The sequence below is a fragment of the Cyclopterus lumpus genome, chromosome 22, assembly GCF_009769545.1.
Source record: "Cyclopterus lumpus isolate fCycLum1 chromosome 22, fCycLum1.pri, whole genome shotgun sequence".
NCBI classification, from domain to species: domain Eukaryota; kingdom Metazoa; phylum Chordata; class Actinopteri; order Perciformes; family Cyclopteridae; genus Cyclopterus; species Cyclopterus lumpus.
Genome location: NC_046987.1, coordinates 11,499,640 through 11,518,709, shown reverse-complemented (window position 1 = coordinate 11,518,709; position 19,070 = coordinate 11,499,640). Strand labels below are relative to the sequence as shown.

The window sequence follows — 19,070 nt, the reverse complement described above, 5'->3', positions numbered from 1 at the left end:
AGTGGCAGCATATTGTACTTCACACTCTGACCTGAGAAAAATTCACAGCAATAATTGTCGTTCTTGGCATGCTAATCAAAATATAAAACAATTTTAATGGAAACCATCAGCTTATAAAATAGACATGAGTGCATTGCAGAGTGAGTGCAGAGTCCAATAGTAAAGTTATCACAACATCTGGTCAAACCAACTGCCTCAGGGCCCAAGACCCTCAGGGTCCCAAAGAGGCTCCCTGTGTGGCAATTCATTTTGGTATTTTGATGGGACGTTCTTAATTATGGTAGGCCTGATCTATTTAGGTTTCTGACATGTTTAAAGGTGCTCTAAGACCTGCGTCTTAACTATCCCCAATATAATTGACATGCTGTAGGTAATGGGACCTCTAGCAGGCACCTTCATCTAAAATGTAATCTGTCCATATATAAGTTTTCCCACAAACCAGGACTGGATCATATTTCCATATACATTTTGTCACCAGCGCTTGTTAAAACAAAGGCTCCTTGCAGCGGAGGATCCTGACATTAGTCCTCTTTGTGTGGGCAGAGCAGCCCGATGATGTGAACGCTGGCTGACTTCACATAATTGCCTCACATTGTCTGCATTGTATCTGCTAACAAACAGCGGATTTGTAAGCAAAGCAGACGAGCCGAGGTTGGAGCGATGTATCGATTGATCGGAGCATGCACGTGATTTACAGCAGAACTAAACGGTGTCTAGACGTCTGTTAAGAAAACAATTACAGCGGTGTGGTGGAGGCATAACTCAAAAACATCAGTATATGTGAACTCCATTTGTGGTTCAACATAATCAATACGTACAGTGTATGTAACTTCCTTACAGTTGTTAGTTTATAGTCTTTTAAGTATAAGACACAGTAAAGAGGCCTCATCATCTACTAAAAAGGTGCAATGTGTAACATCTTAAATGTAGTTATTGCAATAACAATACAGTGGTTTAGTGTTTATATGTGTAGTTACACATGATTATAGGCAACATATGTTATCATTTGGACCGATTTAATGTATCAGCATATATACATAAACACATATATATGGTTTGGAATGGTTGTAATGTTCAACAATCACATGTGGGTGTTTAGTAGTGAATAATACTACGAAAGGTTTTTTTCTTTTAAAGGATTTTCTAATGTTTAAATTGCTCTGACAACTTGGTCAATCTATTGAGAAGAAGCGGTTTGGCTTTATGGGAGAGACTAAACAGACGATACTCTACACGGGGTTATTGCAATAATAAAATACTAACTTGGGATGTTACCCAGATAATGTCAATGATATCATACTGATCTGAAACAGATATTATGGAACCGTTTATTTATGTAGCTGAACTGTGTCTCTGTCCATGGTGCTGAAAGTCTCCTGCAGCGAATAAATCTAACTTCTATTGAGTATGGCTTCCTCAATTTAAATTGTAAGTGGATGTTCGGAGGTGCATTGTGTCAACCCGCATCTTTAAATCTAGTGAGCACAGCTACCACGAGAGGACACCTGGGTTATGCACGTGTTACAATCTCAAACATTGGGTGTTTGTTTTTTGTTTTTTGTACTGCTTTTCTGTGACAGAATAGGCTTCTTTGTAACAGTGTTCATACCAGCATCAAGGATAATTTACTGAAAGTAGTACTGAACAGTTAAGGCTCAATAATATATTAAATATGATGTAGATTTATTTTTCTTGGTGCGGTTCAACTTATTTAGCTGAGTAATAAATACAACAATGCCTAAGAGCTATAAAACACATACAACCAATTCATTGTTCTCAGTATGTTTTGTTTAGGTTTCAGTGCAACAGGTGCGACTGGTTAGTGACTTGCCTGCTTAGGTGGAGTATCTCCAACATCTAATATCGAACTTCATGTTAGATTGTTCCAGGTGAAATGCATCAGGAAAGCCACACTAGTGTTTGCCACCAGGGGGCGTCACTGCTCTGCAGTTTAATTTTTAGAGGGCAATTCAGTGACGCCTTCAGAAGATGATGCAGCTACACACACCAAATATGAGATAGTTTCTTATTCTTCGAGAAGAAAACGTTTCTGATGGGAGGAAAAACATCGGCCGGCTAACAATAACGTACACGAGAGCCTCGAAATAGTATTTCCAAGGGCGCGGAAGAGAGCGGGTTTCAAATGAATATTTTGATATAAATTCATGGCTTTTCACACAATGAGCTGACAGGAAGAAAGAAAACCCCGCAGTTGGTTTCTTTGGTCCTGGGAAAAAACTATTTTGATGGGGATTTAAAAAAAGAAATGTTTTAAAGATCACGCAGTGCGAGTTCAGGTTTAACCTTGTAAACAATGGGGGCTAAACAAATACGTTGTTGGAGGGCTGATGGGATGGAGAGCGCTTTGGTTTGAGAAGGAAGAGGGCAGAGAACAAAAGCCCCGCTGAAAAGGACAAGTTTCCCCTGCTGAGCGACCTCGACAACTTCAGGAGGCATGTTGAGAGGGTGACATGTGACGGCGTGACATGTTAGCCCGACACTGCTGCAGGGTTTTATCACCATCATCATTGTATTAGTATAGTTATTGTTATTATTACGAGTATTGTTATAATTGCTGTTATTACTATTATCATTATTGATATTATTAGTATTAGCTGTGGGGCAGGTTCCAGGGTTGTGTTCAGATTCAGAGAAGTAAAAGTACAAGAGTGTAGAAATACTCTTCCACGAGTAAAATTCCATTAAAAACTGGAGCATCAAAATAAATTACCACAAGTATACATATTATGAAGAAGGACCCCTTTCAGAATATGTTATATTGTTGTATATGCTAATGTTGCAGCTGTCCGGTAATCTATAATAATACATCATAATGTATTACTTGATTATACACTCAGTGGTCACTGCACCTGAACAATAATACATAACAGTTCAATACAACGCTCATAATGTTGGGTCTTTGAAAATATGTCGGTTAAATTATGTTTATTATTAAGGTTATAGCTAAAGGTGGTGTTGCTACATTAATAAGGTGTGCAGAATATTAGGAACAGTTCTCAATACAATGCAGTCAAGTACAACATCACTATGACTGCAATGCTAAAACTAATAAAAACTCTATGAGAGTGTTGACAAAGACTGAACATCATAGGCATCATAAAAGCAGACTTTATTGCAGAACAGTTGTTTTTGGATTGCTGCCGACTCCACAAGTGTACCTAATAAACTGGTCACTGAGTGTATTTTGCATTAATAATGTCAAACTGCAAAGTAACTAGTAACAAAACCTGCCGGATAAATGTGACTGAAAAGTACAATATTTGCAATAGTTTTTTTTAAATATAAAATTTGACTTAAGCGCAGTGCTTGTGTTAGATCCCTCCACTGGAAGGATCTGCCTACAGATCTACAGACCATCACACACAAATAAGCACATCCCTGTGGGTGGAGATGCATCTACTCCCAGATTAATCAAATCACTCCGGCTCGCGCTCAGAGAGGATGTGTTTGACACTGGGCTGACTGGATGAGGTGTCTGCAACGACATTCAGACACTGAATAGATGCATTTTCTAACTGGTATATCGGACACACTGTTGTTTCCAGTTGTCTGTTATTACTGTGCAGACCGGAAGTCAAGTGCTACCAACACACGTTGTTTGAACAGCCAACCATGTGGCTGCATGACGCTGGACACGTTTAACCGCAGTCGTTCGTCGGTGTTTAGTGTTTTTTTAAATTGTGTCCATCAGTTTTAAAACCAGTGTTATACATACATTGAGTCGGCTATGCTACATTTGAGTTTAATCACACACAAAGCAGGTGCTGGAGGTATCAGGTTCTTCGGGGAAGAGACAGTCAAGGTTGGTTCTTCAGCTGCTTTCAACATTTATTGTATTGTATGACTGCTGATCATCTCGTCGTGATTGAAAATTAATGCAATTTGCAATATATCAATCTAACAATGGCAGGATACAAAAAGCAGGAGGGAGACAAAGTACAGAGCTGCTGGAGAGAAATGTTTCGACAACATCTCGTATCTGTGACCTTCTTTCTGTTTCCTCTCTGTAGGATATTAGTAATAAAAGGTTACACTGTTTGTCACCCTACAGCTAGATTTTTAAATGCCTCTCTTCTGGTTATCTGCCCTGGGACTTCTCGGGTCGTGTACAAGAATATAAACACTTCAATCGTATGGCTGTGGCATTTTAAGTTCCTTACATTTACTTTATTTGTTTTAGCAATCGATATAGGACTACTTGTTTGCTTTTTATTTACTCTTATTTGTTTTTAATCAGGCTATTTTTCTTATATTATTTAATGAAGCAGCTCCAAAGCAGTTTCCATTTGATAAAAATACATTACAATTACCATTAAGGTTATTATTTACAAGTATTACGACTAGTCTTCGTATAATATGTATTTATTCCGGTACACATTTTGTGATCAAATGAAGTAAGCTAAAACAGTCTGATGTGTTAAAATAAAGTTAATTTACAATACGCGATCCAATCAGATGCTCTACAGATTATTTCCAGATATAATGGCCAGCTCAGGCTATCATGCCTGTGCAGTAATTTATCCACCAAAACTACATCGCAATTCAGAGTGTGTGCACACTGAACGACGGGGACAAGTTCAATAAAGAACAGACGTATAGTCGAGGCTGCAGCCTTGACTATACGTCTGCCATTCAACACATCACAACCGAAGCTGAAAGAGATACATGAAGTTAACCTCACTTATCTACCGAGAACCCTTAAATTGTCGAAATACTCTGAAGCTGAAATAGACTATACTTTTCCCAGCAGATAGATACGATGAAATGTTCCATCCACAATGCCGAGATCACGTTAGAACGAACTACATTCAATCGTCTATTAATTTACTGAAGCATGCTTGCTGCGCTGTGAGTACAGGCCACTACAAGCCAGGAAACAATCAACTGGTAATTAAATCCTTTTAACAGGCCAAGCCATAAGCTCAAACTGTAGCGCGCGCACACACACACACACACGCACGCACACACACACACACACACACGCACACACACACGCACACGCACAGAGAAGTTGTGATTTCCGTGCCCCAGACTATACCCTCACAGGAGTCTTTTCTTTGGAGAGGGACCCGCGGTCGCTTCCCTTTACACAACAGCAGCAGGGCCCCTTTTGTCCGAGCAGGGACCCCAGACCCATCATTAGCACTGATTACCGCTGACCAGTTTGACAACCTTATTGACTGCGAGAAAGACTTTTTCATCTTGTCCCCCGGTCGTCCTTATTTTCAATAGAAACGGAAATATTCAGCCATTTTGTCCCCGTGGTTTGAAAGAGAAGCAGCAAAAATAAAAAATAAAAAGAGCCCCCGCCCCCCCCCCCCCCATCCCCATTTATTTCCCTTCACTTGTTTCCTCTCTCCATACAGATTTAGCTTCTGTGTTCAAGCTGAAAGGCTTTTGTATGTCTCAGAAGTTACTGTAGCCTAATTAATAGTAAATTGGACGAAACCAGGTGTCGGTCCCATCAGTTGGAAAAGCTCAACTTTAACTTCTGGTTTAGTCTGCTCTACTTGCTTTGTTGCTCACCATTAAGACTTCAGTGTATTTGTTCCGATATAAAAATATATATTTGAAGCCCAGTAGAAATGTTTAGTAATATGCTGCGGAGATAAATTTTACAGACATTGTTTTCAACCTGGAGGAGAATAATTAAAGATTTCAGTTGGGAAATATTCTGCAGATATATACAAAAACAAAACCAATATGGAATATTATAGCCTTCCACAGACAAAAATAATATAAAAAGAGTATCTATTTTAAATATAGTTGGAATATTGTGATGAATCGTTTAATTAAGAGTGAACATTTTGACTGACTGAGGGGAGACGGCTGTAGATAAAATCAACACATAAACAAGCATGTATAGTCAATTAAAATGGGAAAATAAGAAAAGACAAAAAAGCCATTTTGTCCAAACAGATATATGTGTACATTTACAATAATACTATGTGTGTGCAATAATGCTACACACAATATTATAATGATGTAGCCTTTATAAATCTGTCAGTCTTCTAAATCCAAGCCTGACTTGTAAAAATAACACTTGCAGTAAGGAAGCTTGTTTCTATGAACGGACAGAACCAGGCCCATTTCTACAATCGGCTGTGTTTTGATCTCCAGGATCTCTCTCGCGGATCATCCGGGTTACCGAGTCGGCCTTTCTGTGACCTCTCGCTGTCACCCTGCATTACACGACGCAAAGCATGTTGGCCAATTAGGCCTCGCTCTAAAAGGTGTCAGGGAATATATCACCGTGGTGTTATAATCAGTAAAAGTTCTCTCTTCATGAAAACGTCGAAGAGGATTGTTTATATAAAAAATGTTAATATTTAACAATTGTATTCATGACTGTCTTTTTCCCCAAACAGCAATACAAAAAATAAGACTAAACGTTATTCTCTCTTGATCAACAATTGTTTTATTAAGTTATCTTTACTTTTTTCTTTGACTGAAACACATTTTTCACTAAAGCGCGCATGCTCAACAGGTTCACCTGTGTACAAGGTAAGTATTAAAAACACCAAGCAAATGAATATGAAATTCGAAGAGACAGAGCAGATCTTTTTTTAAATAGGCAAATAAACATTATTTATAAAACTTTGAAAGTAAAGTAAAAATATCACAGTTCTTTTTCAACATGAAATACCCACAGAGAACAGCAGGTTAGGCGCTCGAATGCCTTCGTCCCCCCTTTTTTGTATTTTTTTCTTCTTCTTCTTTTAACTTTTCATCTCGGGGCGTTGGTTTATTAGTCCGTCAAATAGGTTTCGTCCATATTAAGTTCAGTTATCCACACGTGGGTAAAACGCAAAAAAAAAAAAATGTAGGCCTAAAAGGAAAAGGACGGGTATTCCGCCGCAGATCACAGATCCCCTCATGTTTTGGCACCCGTCAAATATCAGTTTGTGTGTGTGTGTTTTGTACTCAACGCAGGCACTAGGACTTGTTTGTATCGGATTGTCTTTCACTCGTATCCGCCTTTAATTCATCAACGCTGTCAGATGTCACATTCACTGTCGCTGGAGGTGATGGAGATGGCCGAGGCGGCTGCTTTGCTGGACAGACTGGCCTCCGGACTGGATGAGTTCCCCAGGCGGTCCACGGTGCCGTCCTCGTCCGCCAGGGAGCGAACCGAGCCGCCGGACAGGACCTGCTGCTGCAGCCTGGACAGGAGACAGGACATTACCAAAACACGAGTTATTTTTTTAAGTATCTTTTTTTTTTTCTATATGCTTTTTCTGAAAACTATTTGTAAAACACAAATGGAGGAACATATTTAATTCCGCTGATCTTTTTTAAACAAGGGTTTGTTTCTATTTATTTATGTAAGCCTAATTGAATTATCTGCACGTTTTTTGTGTGTTTCAAACAAATACATCCTAAACACAAAAAGGAATTAGACAGATGGTCTGCTATCTCAACCCATTAGCTCATTTTTTCCCCTTCACTTTTATAAGACACAATATGGAAAACTACCATTTTTGGGGTGCATGGTGGGAAATATTCATTATATAAACACATATCACTGTCATATATTGTTATTATGCAGGGATTATTATTATTATTATTATTATTATTATTATTATTATTATTTACAATAGGCTTAACTAATACGATAATTACAAATTGTGTTGCCATTTCACGAATATCTCACTAATGTAGGCTATTGATTACATATAAACTGAAAACTGTTAGGCTGTTTTGGCTGCATTAAACATGACCAATGTTAAGGTTTTTTAACAGATTGATTAAACTGATATTGGAAATTACCATACGGTAATACGGTCTATTAAAATACATAAAACAATATTTGATTATCATTATAGATCATACATCTATTCTTTGGCTTCCTGGGGGGACACAATACATGTGACTGTTTAGCTCACTCTTCATGTTAGCCTAAATGTGCAGCATTGTGTTAATCGTATTCATAACAAATACAGTAAAATCATTTATCCAGAGGTTTGCTCTCCCAATAATCTACAATTATATGGGAAATCGTTATGTTGTTATTGTCACTACGGCTGGCAATGTTCATCATTTGAAACCCCTTAAACTATCACGTATAATGTCAGACACTGCAAACAACATTAATTACAATCTAAAAAGCACGGCGATTGTAGGATTATAGAACAATTCAGAATCTAATATCTAGAGAAATATAAGAATGAGGTGCTCCAACCAGCGTGGGTTCCGGTTTGTTTTGCTATAAATCAAACTGAAAGACTATTAAATCGCATGATGCACACGTCGTTGTCTAGTCAAATACTCAGTTTTGTGTTGCAGCTATCGTGATCAGAAACCACACAAGAGATGCATGTTGCTCACCTGTTCTTTGCAGCCGCTGCTCTGTCTCTTTGTCTGCGATTTTTAAACCAGTTTCCTACTTGTGTCGGCGTAAGTCCTGTAGCCTGTGCAAGCTCCCTCTTTTTACTGGGATTTGGGTAGGGATCCTGCAAATACCATTCTCTTAACAAGTGCCGGGTTCTCTCCTTGAAGCAGTGGGTTTTCTGCTCTCCATCCCATATGGTTCTGGGCAGGGGGAACTTCTTCCGCACCCTGTATTTGTCCACCGGCCCCAGCGGGCGTCCCCGCAGCTTCTCAGCCTCCTGGTAGTGCGCTTCGAGCCACAGCGCCTGCAGCTTCGTGTGCGACTCTTTGGTGAACTTGTGGTTCTCCAGGATGTGGTAGAGTTCACGGAAATTGCCGGTGTGGAAGGCGACGACTGCCCGGGCCCTCAACACCGACTCGTTCTTGTTGAGGACCTCGCAGGCCGCTGGCGCGACGGGCAGCGACCAGAGGAAGCGGCCGAGGCGCTCCACGTCCCCGCTCTCCTCCAGAGTCTCGCAGACCCCGGCGACCTGCTGGGGGCTGAAATTCAAGATGGGCAGCTGAAACATGGAGGCTTCTCCTGTGCTTCCCTCTCCCCCTCCTTTCTCCCCTCTCTCTCTCTCCTCCGTGTCGAGTCCTCGTGCTTCTGCTTTCCGTGCGCCGAAGCCCCAAGACCAGGCAATCCCAAAGTTACACCGAACCAATCGCCTGACCAGCCCTGAAAGACGCAAACACCAAACGCGGCGGAGGAGGACCGATGCTGCGCGGGGGCCCGGCTACCGCATCCTCGGGCTTGGCAAACTTGGCAGGCAAAGGGCTGAAGGTGCGTGCAAATTAAAGCCACAGCCGCGATGTATTTTTCGAGGTAGGCTGGGATTGAAAGTACGAAAGAATTAAAACCGGTGGCGAGATGTATTTTTTAAGGGGGGAGAAAAAGACAGTCAAGCCCCCTCCGATGATTTCCTATTGGACTTGGCAGATTGGCTGCCCGGTTGCCATGGATGCACGTCAATCACTGTCAAGTTCGACCAATCAGGCGGAAAGGAGATCTCAGCGCCTCCCTTTTCAAAAATAATATAAACATTTTGACCTTTTTGCTTCGCGTCTTCAAACGTTTAACTGCCCCGTCGTGCTTTCCAAACACCCTCTGCCTTTGTGTTAAAGAAAGACTCTTCAGTCTATGTAGTCAAGTGCCAAAGCGGGCAAACACGCTCATCTCAGTCTCCCTTTAGAGCTCTTGAAACGGGCTTTAGGGTACACAGCAAAAAGACACATCCCGTTGACGAGCTGTGTGGCACTAAAACTCTATATAATATTATATAATTCTCAACTGTGTATATATCTATTTACGTTAAGCGTGGGCTATTAAAATGTGGCGTTTATAGTGACCTCGCTTATAGGCTTTCTATTAATCTACAACCAGGTTTATACTCCTATAATATTCATATACCACGTGGCTAAATGTTTATAAGCAGTTTGAATGTATGTCTTCGTTTTAAAATAAGATTACCCTGCAGTTAGTTATGTTTAATACTCATATATCCTGAGGCTTATATTGATGCTGATTTGTAGAAATCATTAAAAGGGTCAATGTGGGCTTTATTTCAACAGGGCTGCAAATTTGAAGCCAACTCACTTTCGCAACCTTGACCAGATTTAGTAGAGGCCACCTCGCAAGAGTGCACATTTATTAACTATAATAAACAATATCAGAGCCTAAATTATGATGAAGCATGCATGCTCTTTTATGTGCATGCAGCATGTAAAAATGCACAGGCTAATTGATTGCTGTTATATTGTTAGCTGTGTGTGTATGTGTGCGCGTGCGTGCGTGCGCGCGTACGCGTGAGTGCGTGCGTGCGATGGGGATCCCAGCGACTGGAGCTCATACAGTTGCTTATATCCGCCTTTATTTACAGTATCTTGTATTAGTGCCTCTGTGATGGCTGCAAAAACATAGCAGGGAATAAACGTGATGTAGTTGTTTATATATAGGATTATCATGGCCCTGCCAGGCTACTCGGCTTTAGTATCAGACACACTCCGTTTTGTGCACAGGCCGATTTAGTAAATAAGAGGGCAGATAGATAGCGCAGATGGTTTGAAGTGTCGGGTCAGATTATTTCATGGCTGGATACAGTAGTAAAGTTCATTCTGACGGAAAAGCCCGATATTATTTTCACAGATCCCCCCACCCCCCCCCCACCGCCACACACGCACGCACACATTCTCTCTCTCTCTCTCTCTCTCTCTCTCTCTCTCTCTATCTATCCCCCCCCCTCGTCTCTCTCTCTCTCTCTCTCTCTCTCTCTCTCATGCACGCGCCACAGACTCAAGCTGAATCCCCTTCGGGCTCTTTTTGCATGAATTATGGACTCTTGATGCAGCGTTATGAAATGCCTTCTGCACAGGAAGCTGCTCCATCTCTTGCTGGTTTACTGGAGACAGCATCATTATTATATTTAAAAAAAGAACATAATAATTAAGAATTTGTACATAGACAGATGATGTCTCTCCGCTTTGACAAACAAGGCAGCATTATCTTGAAAATGTCCAATGTATAGCAGATAGAGCGACAATTATAAACAATTAATGAACAGATTAACACGCTTCTGTCTATCGGTGTCGCCATTCATTCACCCATATTCTCACACCAACCGGTAAATATCGGTGAATAAAGGATAAGAGCTCCATCAGATGCAGCAGTGGAAGTAAATTCCGAGGGCGACAGACAAGGTGCTGGTCTGAAATATTTAGATGCTTGTAAATATTTCAACCCTGCAGGCTGCCTGTCCCAAACTAAATTTACAAGGAGTGCAATTCTTTTTCCAGGAAGCGCGCATCAATAAAATATAGACGAGTTTTGGATCTCTTAAACGGAGGGCTGGAAATAACAATTGTAGACTATGCTCTGTAAGCCACACGTCTAGTTTATGGACACTGTTAAAACATTAATAGGAGGAAAAAAAGAAGGAAGCGATTTTTTTTCTTGTCATTTTGAATTCTTGTTATGGTATCGCCACAATAACAAACCGGTGCTAAATCAATGGATAGAAAACCCCATAAGGCCTTTTTATTTAGTTATTATTGTATTGTTTTTTAATTACTCGCATCCTTCTATTTTTTATTTAATACTCCAATCCTTTCACCTTATAACATTTAAATATATGCCATTTTAAATATATGACAACTCAGACTAAGCCGAAGTGGTATATAACCCAACCCGTGCAGGCCTATGTCACTGTGTCAGGAGATAGTCGGCCTCCTGACACCAATATCTCCGCACATTCTGCACCGCACAGTGGATCTCATTCAAACACATTTGAATTGCATTTTTTTCTCTTTTGTGTAATGGTTTCATGGTTCCCACTGACATACTTGCAGTCAACCCTCCCTCTGTCAGACACAATTGTTTTTGATGCAATTAGACATATTCGTTTTTTAAACGGCTGCTTTTTTATTAAATACAATGTAAATTCCCTCATTTACAGAGGGGGGTGGGGGGGGGGGGGGGGGGGGGGGGGGGGGGGACGGGGGACGGGGACACCTGAGAATCCATCCAGCCAGTCTAATTGGGACCTGAAAAATGACAATTCAACAATTCAGAAAAAGTCCAAACAAACCAATATTGGTTGCAGGATCATTTCACTGAATCGCATTCATGTCAATAATGTCAGGTGTTCCTGTGTTTTGCAAGTCCTCTGCAGATGCTTTAGGAGGTTTCTACTTGTAAACATTTAAAATAAACATATTGCCAAGAATTCTTTCAAATGTTTCGAAAAATGGAAATATTAAATTTCACAATAACTGGCAAACTCCATTGGTTAAGATCATGTGATATATGACTACAAGCTCTAATGCACTAAATGGACCTTTAGTAAGGGAGTGTTTTATCAACAATTTTACATGTTTAATAATTAACATTAAGCCAAAAAAATATTAATTAGCTGTCAAATTAGAGCAAAATTAGATCCATGTTTATCGTCATAAACACATAGGTCCACTTTACAACAGTAAGTGTAATAATATGAGGAATATCAAAGGCTCTACTTCATACACACAACCAGCTTCTGCAGCTGCTGTTACACCAACTGACACAGATCCTTCGCTGCATCGAACCGTTAGAGAAGATTATTGACAAAGAGAAAAGGCTTGATGTCTTTCTTCAGCTCAGCAACGCAACGAGGACTACAAGGTGAAGAGAGGATTGATACAGCACAGAGGTGTGGTGCACCCTGCCACAGACCACCGTTCATTTCTCCTCCCAATTTATGATAAGAGCCGAGTGCATCCACTTTGTGTGATCATTAGCATGTAGCTGGGCCCTAGCTTGCCCAGGGCAGAGGGAGGGAAAGAGTGGGGAATAGTTACATGTGAACAGGCTGGAAATGACCCAGATTCCCTAGGATCGCTGGAGCAGACGAGACGCTACAAGAGCCGGTCACAACAGCAATCCTGCCACTATCATATGCAGACCTACTGTATACCTTTCTCTCCCCATCATTGCTCCTTTTCATGAACATGCACAAGTGCTCACTCTAAATTCCACTGATAAATGCCAATCTGATCCTAAAACAAATAATATCAACTTCATTTTAACACACTTAGGTGTTAACGACACCTAAACAGCATCAAGAGAAGCAGGATGTAAAATTGAGCCACAAAATGCTAATGTCTGCTTTTAGTTGCCTGGGGCGGGAAGGCACTTCTGCTTAGCAATGATGGAAGATGCAAGCATTTATGTATTTTCACTGCCTGCCTGACTTCAGTGCTTTGTTGACTTCTCTGTGCACGACAGACTGTTTTAACTGAGAGTCAGCTGTCTCAGCACAGGATTAACTTTCCAATTAAGATATCATGTCAGCAACACACCACCATAACCCCTGCATGACCCGGATGTATTTAAAGGCCAGGACTTGAGAGAAGACATTGCCTCGTGGCTACACAGTGACAGGAGGGTTACGCTAAAGCTCTGTGAGAGTTCTGTTTGCAGACCCAGTTGCCCTCGAGGCAGCACTAGCTCTCGACACTACGTTTAATCTGTGGATTTGTGGTAACAGAGAAGACTTCTTATCCACTGACCCATTGGCCCCCAGTGTACGTAATCCAGTGCCTTTCACTCACACAGCTCTGCTGACACGGATAGAGGAGAGCCAATACACTGGAGCAGTGGGGGCGCATAAACACATGGCCAGCCCTGCCCTGACACACATACTCCTCCCCCAAGCTTTTGTTTCACAGGGCATATATTATACAGTGTAGATCACGGTTAATATAATCAGTGCACGTGATATTTGACCTTATATCCCCCACGCCAATTCACACTAGCATGGTGAATATGTAATATCATAATGCTCTTTACCAAACTGAGATTGACAGCAGCACTGAATGTGTACTGTCCGTTTTCAATGCTGCTAGCTATAAAAGCAGGGGTGCACTTCGGTCAAAGAGATTTTCTGTTGCGTAAATCACTACAGATCTCCTGCACATTACAACAGGCTTTATCAATCTAATCAATCTGTGGCTTGAAAATGTAACCTCATTGAATCCTGCTATGATCATGTAGTATAAAAAGTGAGATCCTATATTGAATGTTTCCGTCTTCCCTGCAGGTCACGCATCTGAGTGAGAGAACTACTGTATGTTGGGCTGCCACAAAACAAACAATACTGTGAGAGTGAACCTCAAATCCTTTAGGAAAGCCATTAGGAATACCTTGAAACCCTCTTTCTTTACTTTTTTGTTTGAAAACACATTTACAGAGCATGTTATAGAGGGCTTGCAATTATTACATCCACTCTTGAATGCAGTCAATTTCTGGGCTAAATGGAACTAGAGAGAGTGCATGTTGCACACGGCCAGGCTATATATTACTTGTGCGTGTGAGTGTTTGTGTAAGAGGCAGAGCAAGAGAGCAGAAATTGCAAATGAACAAATGCATGCATCACATATAGCACTTGCACCACAAAGTGATTGTATGTGCGAGGCAGCATTTCGCTGTTAAGAGCTAAAATGCCAACTTGTAAATTTTGAACAGTAAATTCTAGTTTTGTACAGCATGCTTGAAATTAAACACAGCAGTGAGTGATTTTCCACATAAAACATCCTCGTCTTCAGTCCCATTGAACTGCAACTGTAGAAAGCAATAGAGAATGGATGTAAACTATGGTTTCTTGTTAATCTCCAACAAAATGGTCCACTTGTCAAACCTGAGTATTGTACGAGATGAAATTCAACAACAAGAACATTTAAATGAATTGTTGACACAGCTAGAGACAAACTGTCAAAGCAGGTGGGTTGATTGAATGCTTGGTCTTTAGACCTTCCTCTTCAGCCACCCACACACACCATGTCCGTCTCTCTTTTTCCATTGTATTCACACATGAATACGCAGCGGGCCTGCAATACATAACATCTGAAACGTCTTAATCTTTACATCTATTATGATAGCAGTGCATCGAACGTTTCTGACTGAGTTTGCAACTCTATTATTGTCAGCGTAACGGCAGGTTTCCAAAAAACAAGCCTCTCTGAATAGTTATCAGAATATTCTGCCAGTAAACCTCTTTTTTGTTTCCTTGTGTCTAGAGTCTAGAAAGCCTCCTTGGTGTCTCCTATCCTCTCTATGTATCACTGGTGGGGACAGTGGTCACCCGTAGAGCATTTTAGGCTGCAGAAAAGCACCCACTCAAAAAAGAAATTCCATGTCAGGCGATCTTGACGACACCCAAAGGTGACAGGAGTCAAAACTCATCACGGTCAGAAGGTCCTCTGGCGCCAGGAAGCTACATGATGCGTGAGTCAGGGCACAGGTCACAACGCCGCAGCCATGCTGCCTGGGCCTCACCTCCACTTCACATTGTCTAAGAGCCTCTGCTCCTCCTAGTCACCACACACACACGCACACACACACACACACACGCACACACACACACTCACATACAGAGGACTGTCAATAAATGTCTTTTCTAGCAACAGACTTGCTCTTTTGTCTGCACTATGGTAGCTTTTTCAATTGTGACCTTTCTCTAGGATATTTGCGATTCAATGTGTTTTATGCAAGCAGAAAAAATGCTATCAATACTTCTTTCTTGTACTGTACATACATGGCAGGCTATATTCATTTAATGTATTTACTTTCCCGCTATTTTAATCTATAGGCAAATTGACAGAGAGGGTAACCAAATAAAAAGTCTGAATTGTGTCCATTAGCTGTGGGGAACGATTCATACCGAACCCCTTGAAACGCAGTGACTTCAATCTGAGCTCAGAATTACTTCATTGTAAATTATACACTCATCACTGCATTACACTCTACTAGACAAGAATAATCAAAAAGATTCCTTATTTACCATAAAACTGAATTGTTTTCTGGACCTTGTGTTGTATTAGTGCAAGCACAGATGGGCAGTAATCTGTAAACTACGGCAAGGCTCTGAGAAGAGCCTCCACTTACAATTACACCCCTTACCTACTGAAAATATACATGTTTTCATTGGCTAAATGTGCTGTTTTCTAATTTAAAAAAAATGATGCATTGTTATCCATTGAGTATAGTTCAAAATAAAAGGTACAAGACCAGTGATCCTTATCTTCAAATACAGTGTTCTATTTAAAGCAGCTTCATTTCAAATTTGCAGATTAAAAACTGCTTACAGCGTTGGGTGTATATTTGGCAAAGAGAATGAAAGATTTCGTCAGAGATATCCATGGGCATCTGACCCCACACATAATGTAGTAACCTGTCTACTAGTTGCAAATGGAGCACAAACTCATAATTTTTGAATTGTTTCCACTACAAGGGGCAGCAGCCATGGATATCTTGGATTTCCGGACTCTTAATGTCTGTCAGCTGTGCTTTATTGATGGCTTATGTCAAATGCCATTCTGACAGAGCTCATTAGAATGAAGGGAGTCGTCTAGGTAGAGGCAGGAGAAGGCAGAGCTGGCGAGCTGCCTGATCACTGTGTGCACAAAGCTCACCACTGTACCTAGAGGGTGATGCCTGTGACAGGAGTTAGCTGACAGGGTTATCTGTGTGTGTGTGTGTGTGTGTGTGTGTGTGTGTGTGTGTGTGTGTGTGTGTGTGTGTGTGTGTGTGATACACAGAGAGGGCTGAGGGAGGCTGATGGAGTGCAGGGAGAGAAAGTATATGTGTATGTGTTCATGTCATTGCTTGAGTTACCCGGTGTCACTGAGCAGGTCCCTGCTTGATGCCACGACTCCAAACACAACTGACAGGCTGAGAGTCATCTCGCTTTCGCCGCTCACACATACTCAAATATGTATCCGTGCACAGCCCTCTCGGTGCACTGCGTGGCATCAGCAGTCTTGTGCCACAAGGACAAGGCCCTGTAGAGACTTCAGGGACCTTGAGAAGATGAGTCAAATGATTTTCACCTTGGTCCCTGCTTTTCTTACACATAGTAATTCCTGCAATACCCTTAACAAATATTTTATTTAGTTGCACCTTGAGAGACACTCATATGGGTCTCGTATAGGAAAATATATTTTACACATGCTCATTCAGGGGTGACTCTCGAATAGCCAGCAGCCAGGTCTAATGCTACTCTAAACAGCTGAATCCATATCTGCTATGGCCAGCGGCACTGGTGATGAGCTCAGACTGTTATGTGACATCTTAATATACTGATTAAAAATGCATGTTTGGAGGGTAAGCAGAGGGGTGCTCTGGGTGCTCCTGCCAGGGAAGATTAAATCATTCTACTTAACAGACATGCTGGGGATTCAGGTCAATGTAAATGAGCAAGCTATTAGACACCAAAAGTCAGCAGTGGATTTTCTAAAGACGCCAAAATAATATAATATAACAGACAAAATCCGATCAATAAAGGTTGTGGCTGTGAGCCTGTGTCGAGGCCAGCTGTGGTGACAGTGATATGGAAGCGCTTATTCAGATGCTGAAGCGAGTCCAAGCAGAGTTCGCTGTTGCAATTAACAATTCACTTTCAGTTGCTCCAAGAAAAACTCCATATTAAAATCAGCTATATAAATGGAGATAGATGTATAAAAAAAACAGGGCGCAAAAGTCATGTAACTGTTCAAGAATGTGATAGTAGTATGTTTATGGTCTCATCAGCAAATAGTTTGGCACACTGCAGCACCTCGTCACTGACAGCAGCTGGGAGGCTGAGACAGTTGTAATGCTATAGCTTGGAAGTCATAAGGAGCCTGGCCAAAGAGATGTAGCTGCGAATCTAATCAACTAAAACACGCACACGTCCATAAAGGCTTTAGTTTGAGCTGAGATAATCAATTGCTGTAGCCCTTTTTGTGCCACACACACTCACACTCACCTGTTCACAGGTGGACTTACACAACCTGACCAAAGCTAAATACAAAACCTCTCTCGCAAACAGAAAATGACACAATAAGCATTCACAAAATGTAAGTTAAAGGAAATGTGTTTATTATTGTATTATTGCAATACAAAATAATAAGGTACATTTATACTGTCATTCATGCCATGGTAATGTCAGATGTATATAAAGCAGAAACATGTCCCATATTGGGAGTAATAGAGACTCATTATAATGTTAAAAATGAAATAAACATTTTAACTGCCAACCAATTGTTCAGAAAATATAAATTGAATTAAACTGAATTCAGCAAAGGGCTGTGACTGTAATCACTTAATGTTAAAAATGTGACATCGCCTCAAAAGGCTGTTTTAAATAAATCAGCCTCAACAAAAGACCGAAAGTCACTAAACGTCTTTTAAAATCCAGATAAATTACTGGTATAAAAAACAACATATATCGCCTTCTCAGGCAAATACAAGCTGCCTTTTTTCTTGCACTTATGGAAGCAACATCAAGGGCTATTTTACTATCAAATATGAAGCCTGTATCTTCCGGACAATTTTCTATGAATCTATTGTGTGCAGAATCTGTTTTCTTTATAGGCCTTGGTGGGTTTCTGACAGTTTTAGCATCACTATTTACAATCTTCCAACTGCTTTTAGAAACACTGACTGTCATGGCCTTGTGCTGAATAATACTGCTTTATAGAGAGCAAGGGAATTTTTCAGAGCCCCGATAGTCTCATAAGCCCCAGCAGCCCAAAGAAAGATGCTTTCTTGGTGAAAGGAAATAGGGAGGCACGAGGTGGAGAAACAGATCAACAATGGCTTTTTTCGTTTGGGTGTATTTGGTTTTGACCTTCAGACAGAGCTTCATATAAATGCAACACCGAGGGGGGAATACGAAAATCCCACTGACCCTGAATCTATACACCCTACACTGGCAAGGAATGAATATGTGGTGTTCAAAGATGACTGGGAGCGGGGGGAAGTCTAATTCTGAAAGTGTAATACATTTCCAGACAAATGGAGAGACAAAGTGTGCGGGTAATGCCTCTCCACAATCGGTAGCACCAGCAGGTGCAGCCAATTCTTTTTATTTAAACTCTTGAAGACAGAAGTGCTGGACATGGCAATCAAATATACACTAAGCAACTGTCCTATCAATGCATGTGACCGTGACTCAATATGGACACCTTCGTCAAGAAAATCTCAATGTGAAACCTCCTGTGGTTTGGTCAACCTTCGGGAAGATGGAGCTTGAATTTTCTTCTTCTTTTATGAAGCAGAAACAAATTCCTCCACCTTTAAACAGTATAAATATTTATGGAAATAAGACTCCTTAAAACTCTCTTCCTCCATTTCCATCTTCCTCTTAACTTCTGTCTGCAGGTGG

The 19,070-nt window shown here is 40.9% G+C and overlaps 1 protein-coding gene across 1 annotated transcript; it reads right to left on the bottom strand.

Moving 5' to 3' along the window:
* Positions 1–6,721: 6,721 nt before the first annotated feature.
* On the bottom strand, positions 6,722–8,937 carry six6a (SIX homeobox 6a). Its single transcript, XM_034563584.1, has 2 exons — positions 8,350–8,937; positions 6,722–7,184 (listed from the first exon to the last, which is right to left on the bottom strand). Exons 1-2 carry the CDS (start codon positions 8,919–8,921, stop codon positions 7,019–7,021), a joined length of 738 nt encoding a protein of 245 aa, XP_034419475.1. The 5' UTR covers positions 8,922–8,937; the 3' UTR covers positions 6,722–7,018.
* Between the last annotated feature and the right edge of the window lie 10,133 nt (positions 8,938–19,070).

What these genes read in the sequence shown, in the direction of transcription:
- six6a (XM_034563584.1), bottom strand. Translation starts at nt 8,921, where the DNA reads ATGTTTCAGCTGCCCATCTTGAATTTCAGCCCCCAGCAGGTCGCCGGG. An exon ending in GCAGCGGCTGCAAAGAACAG is followed by an intron (nt 7,185 to 8,349) that starts GTGAGCAACATG and finishes TCTCCTGTCCAG; the next exon opens with GCTGCAGCAGCAGGTCCTGT.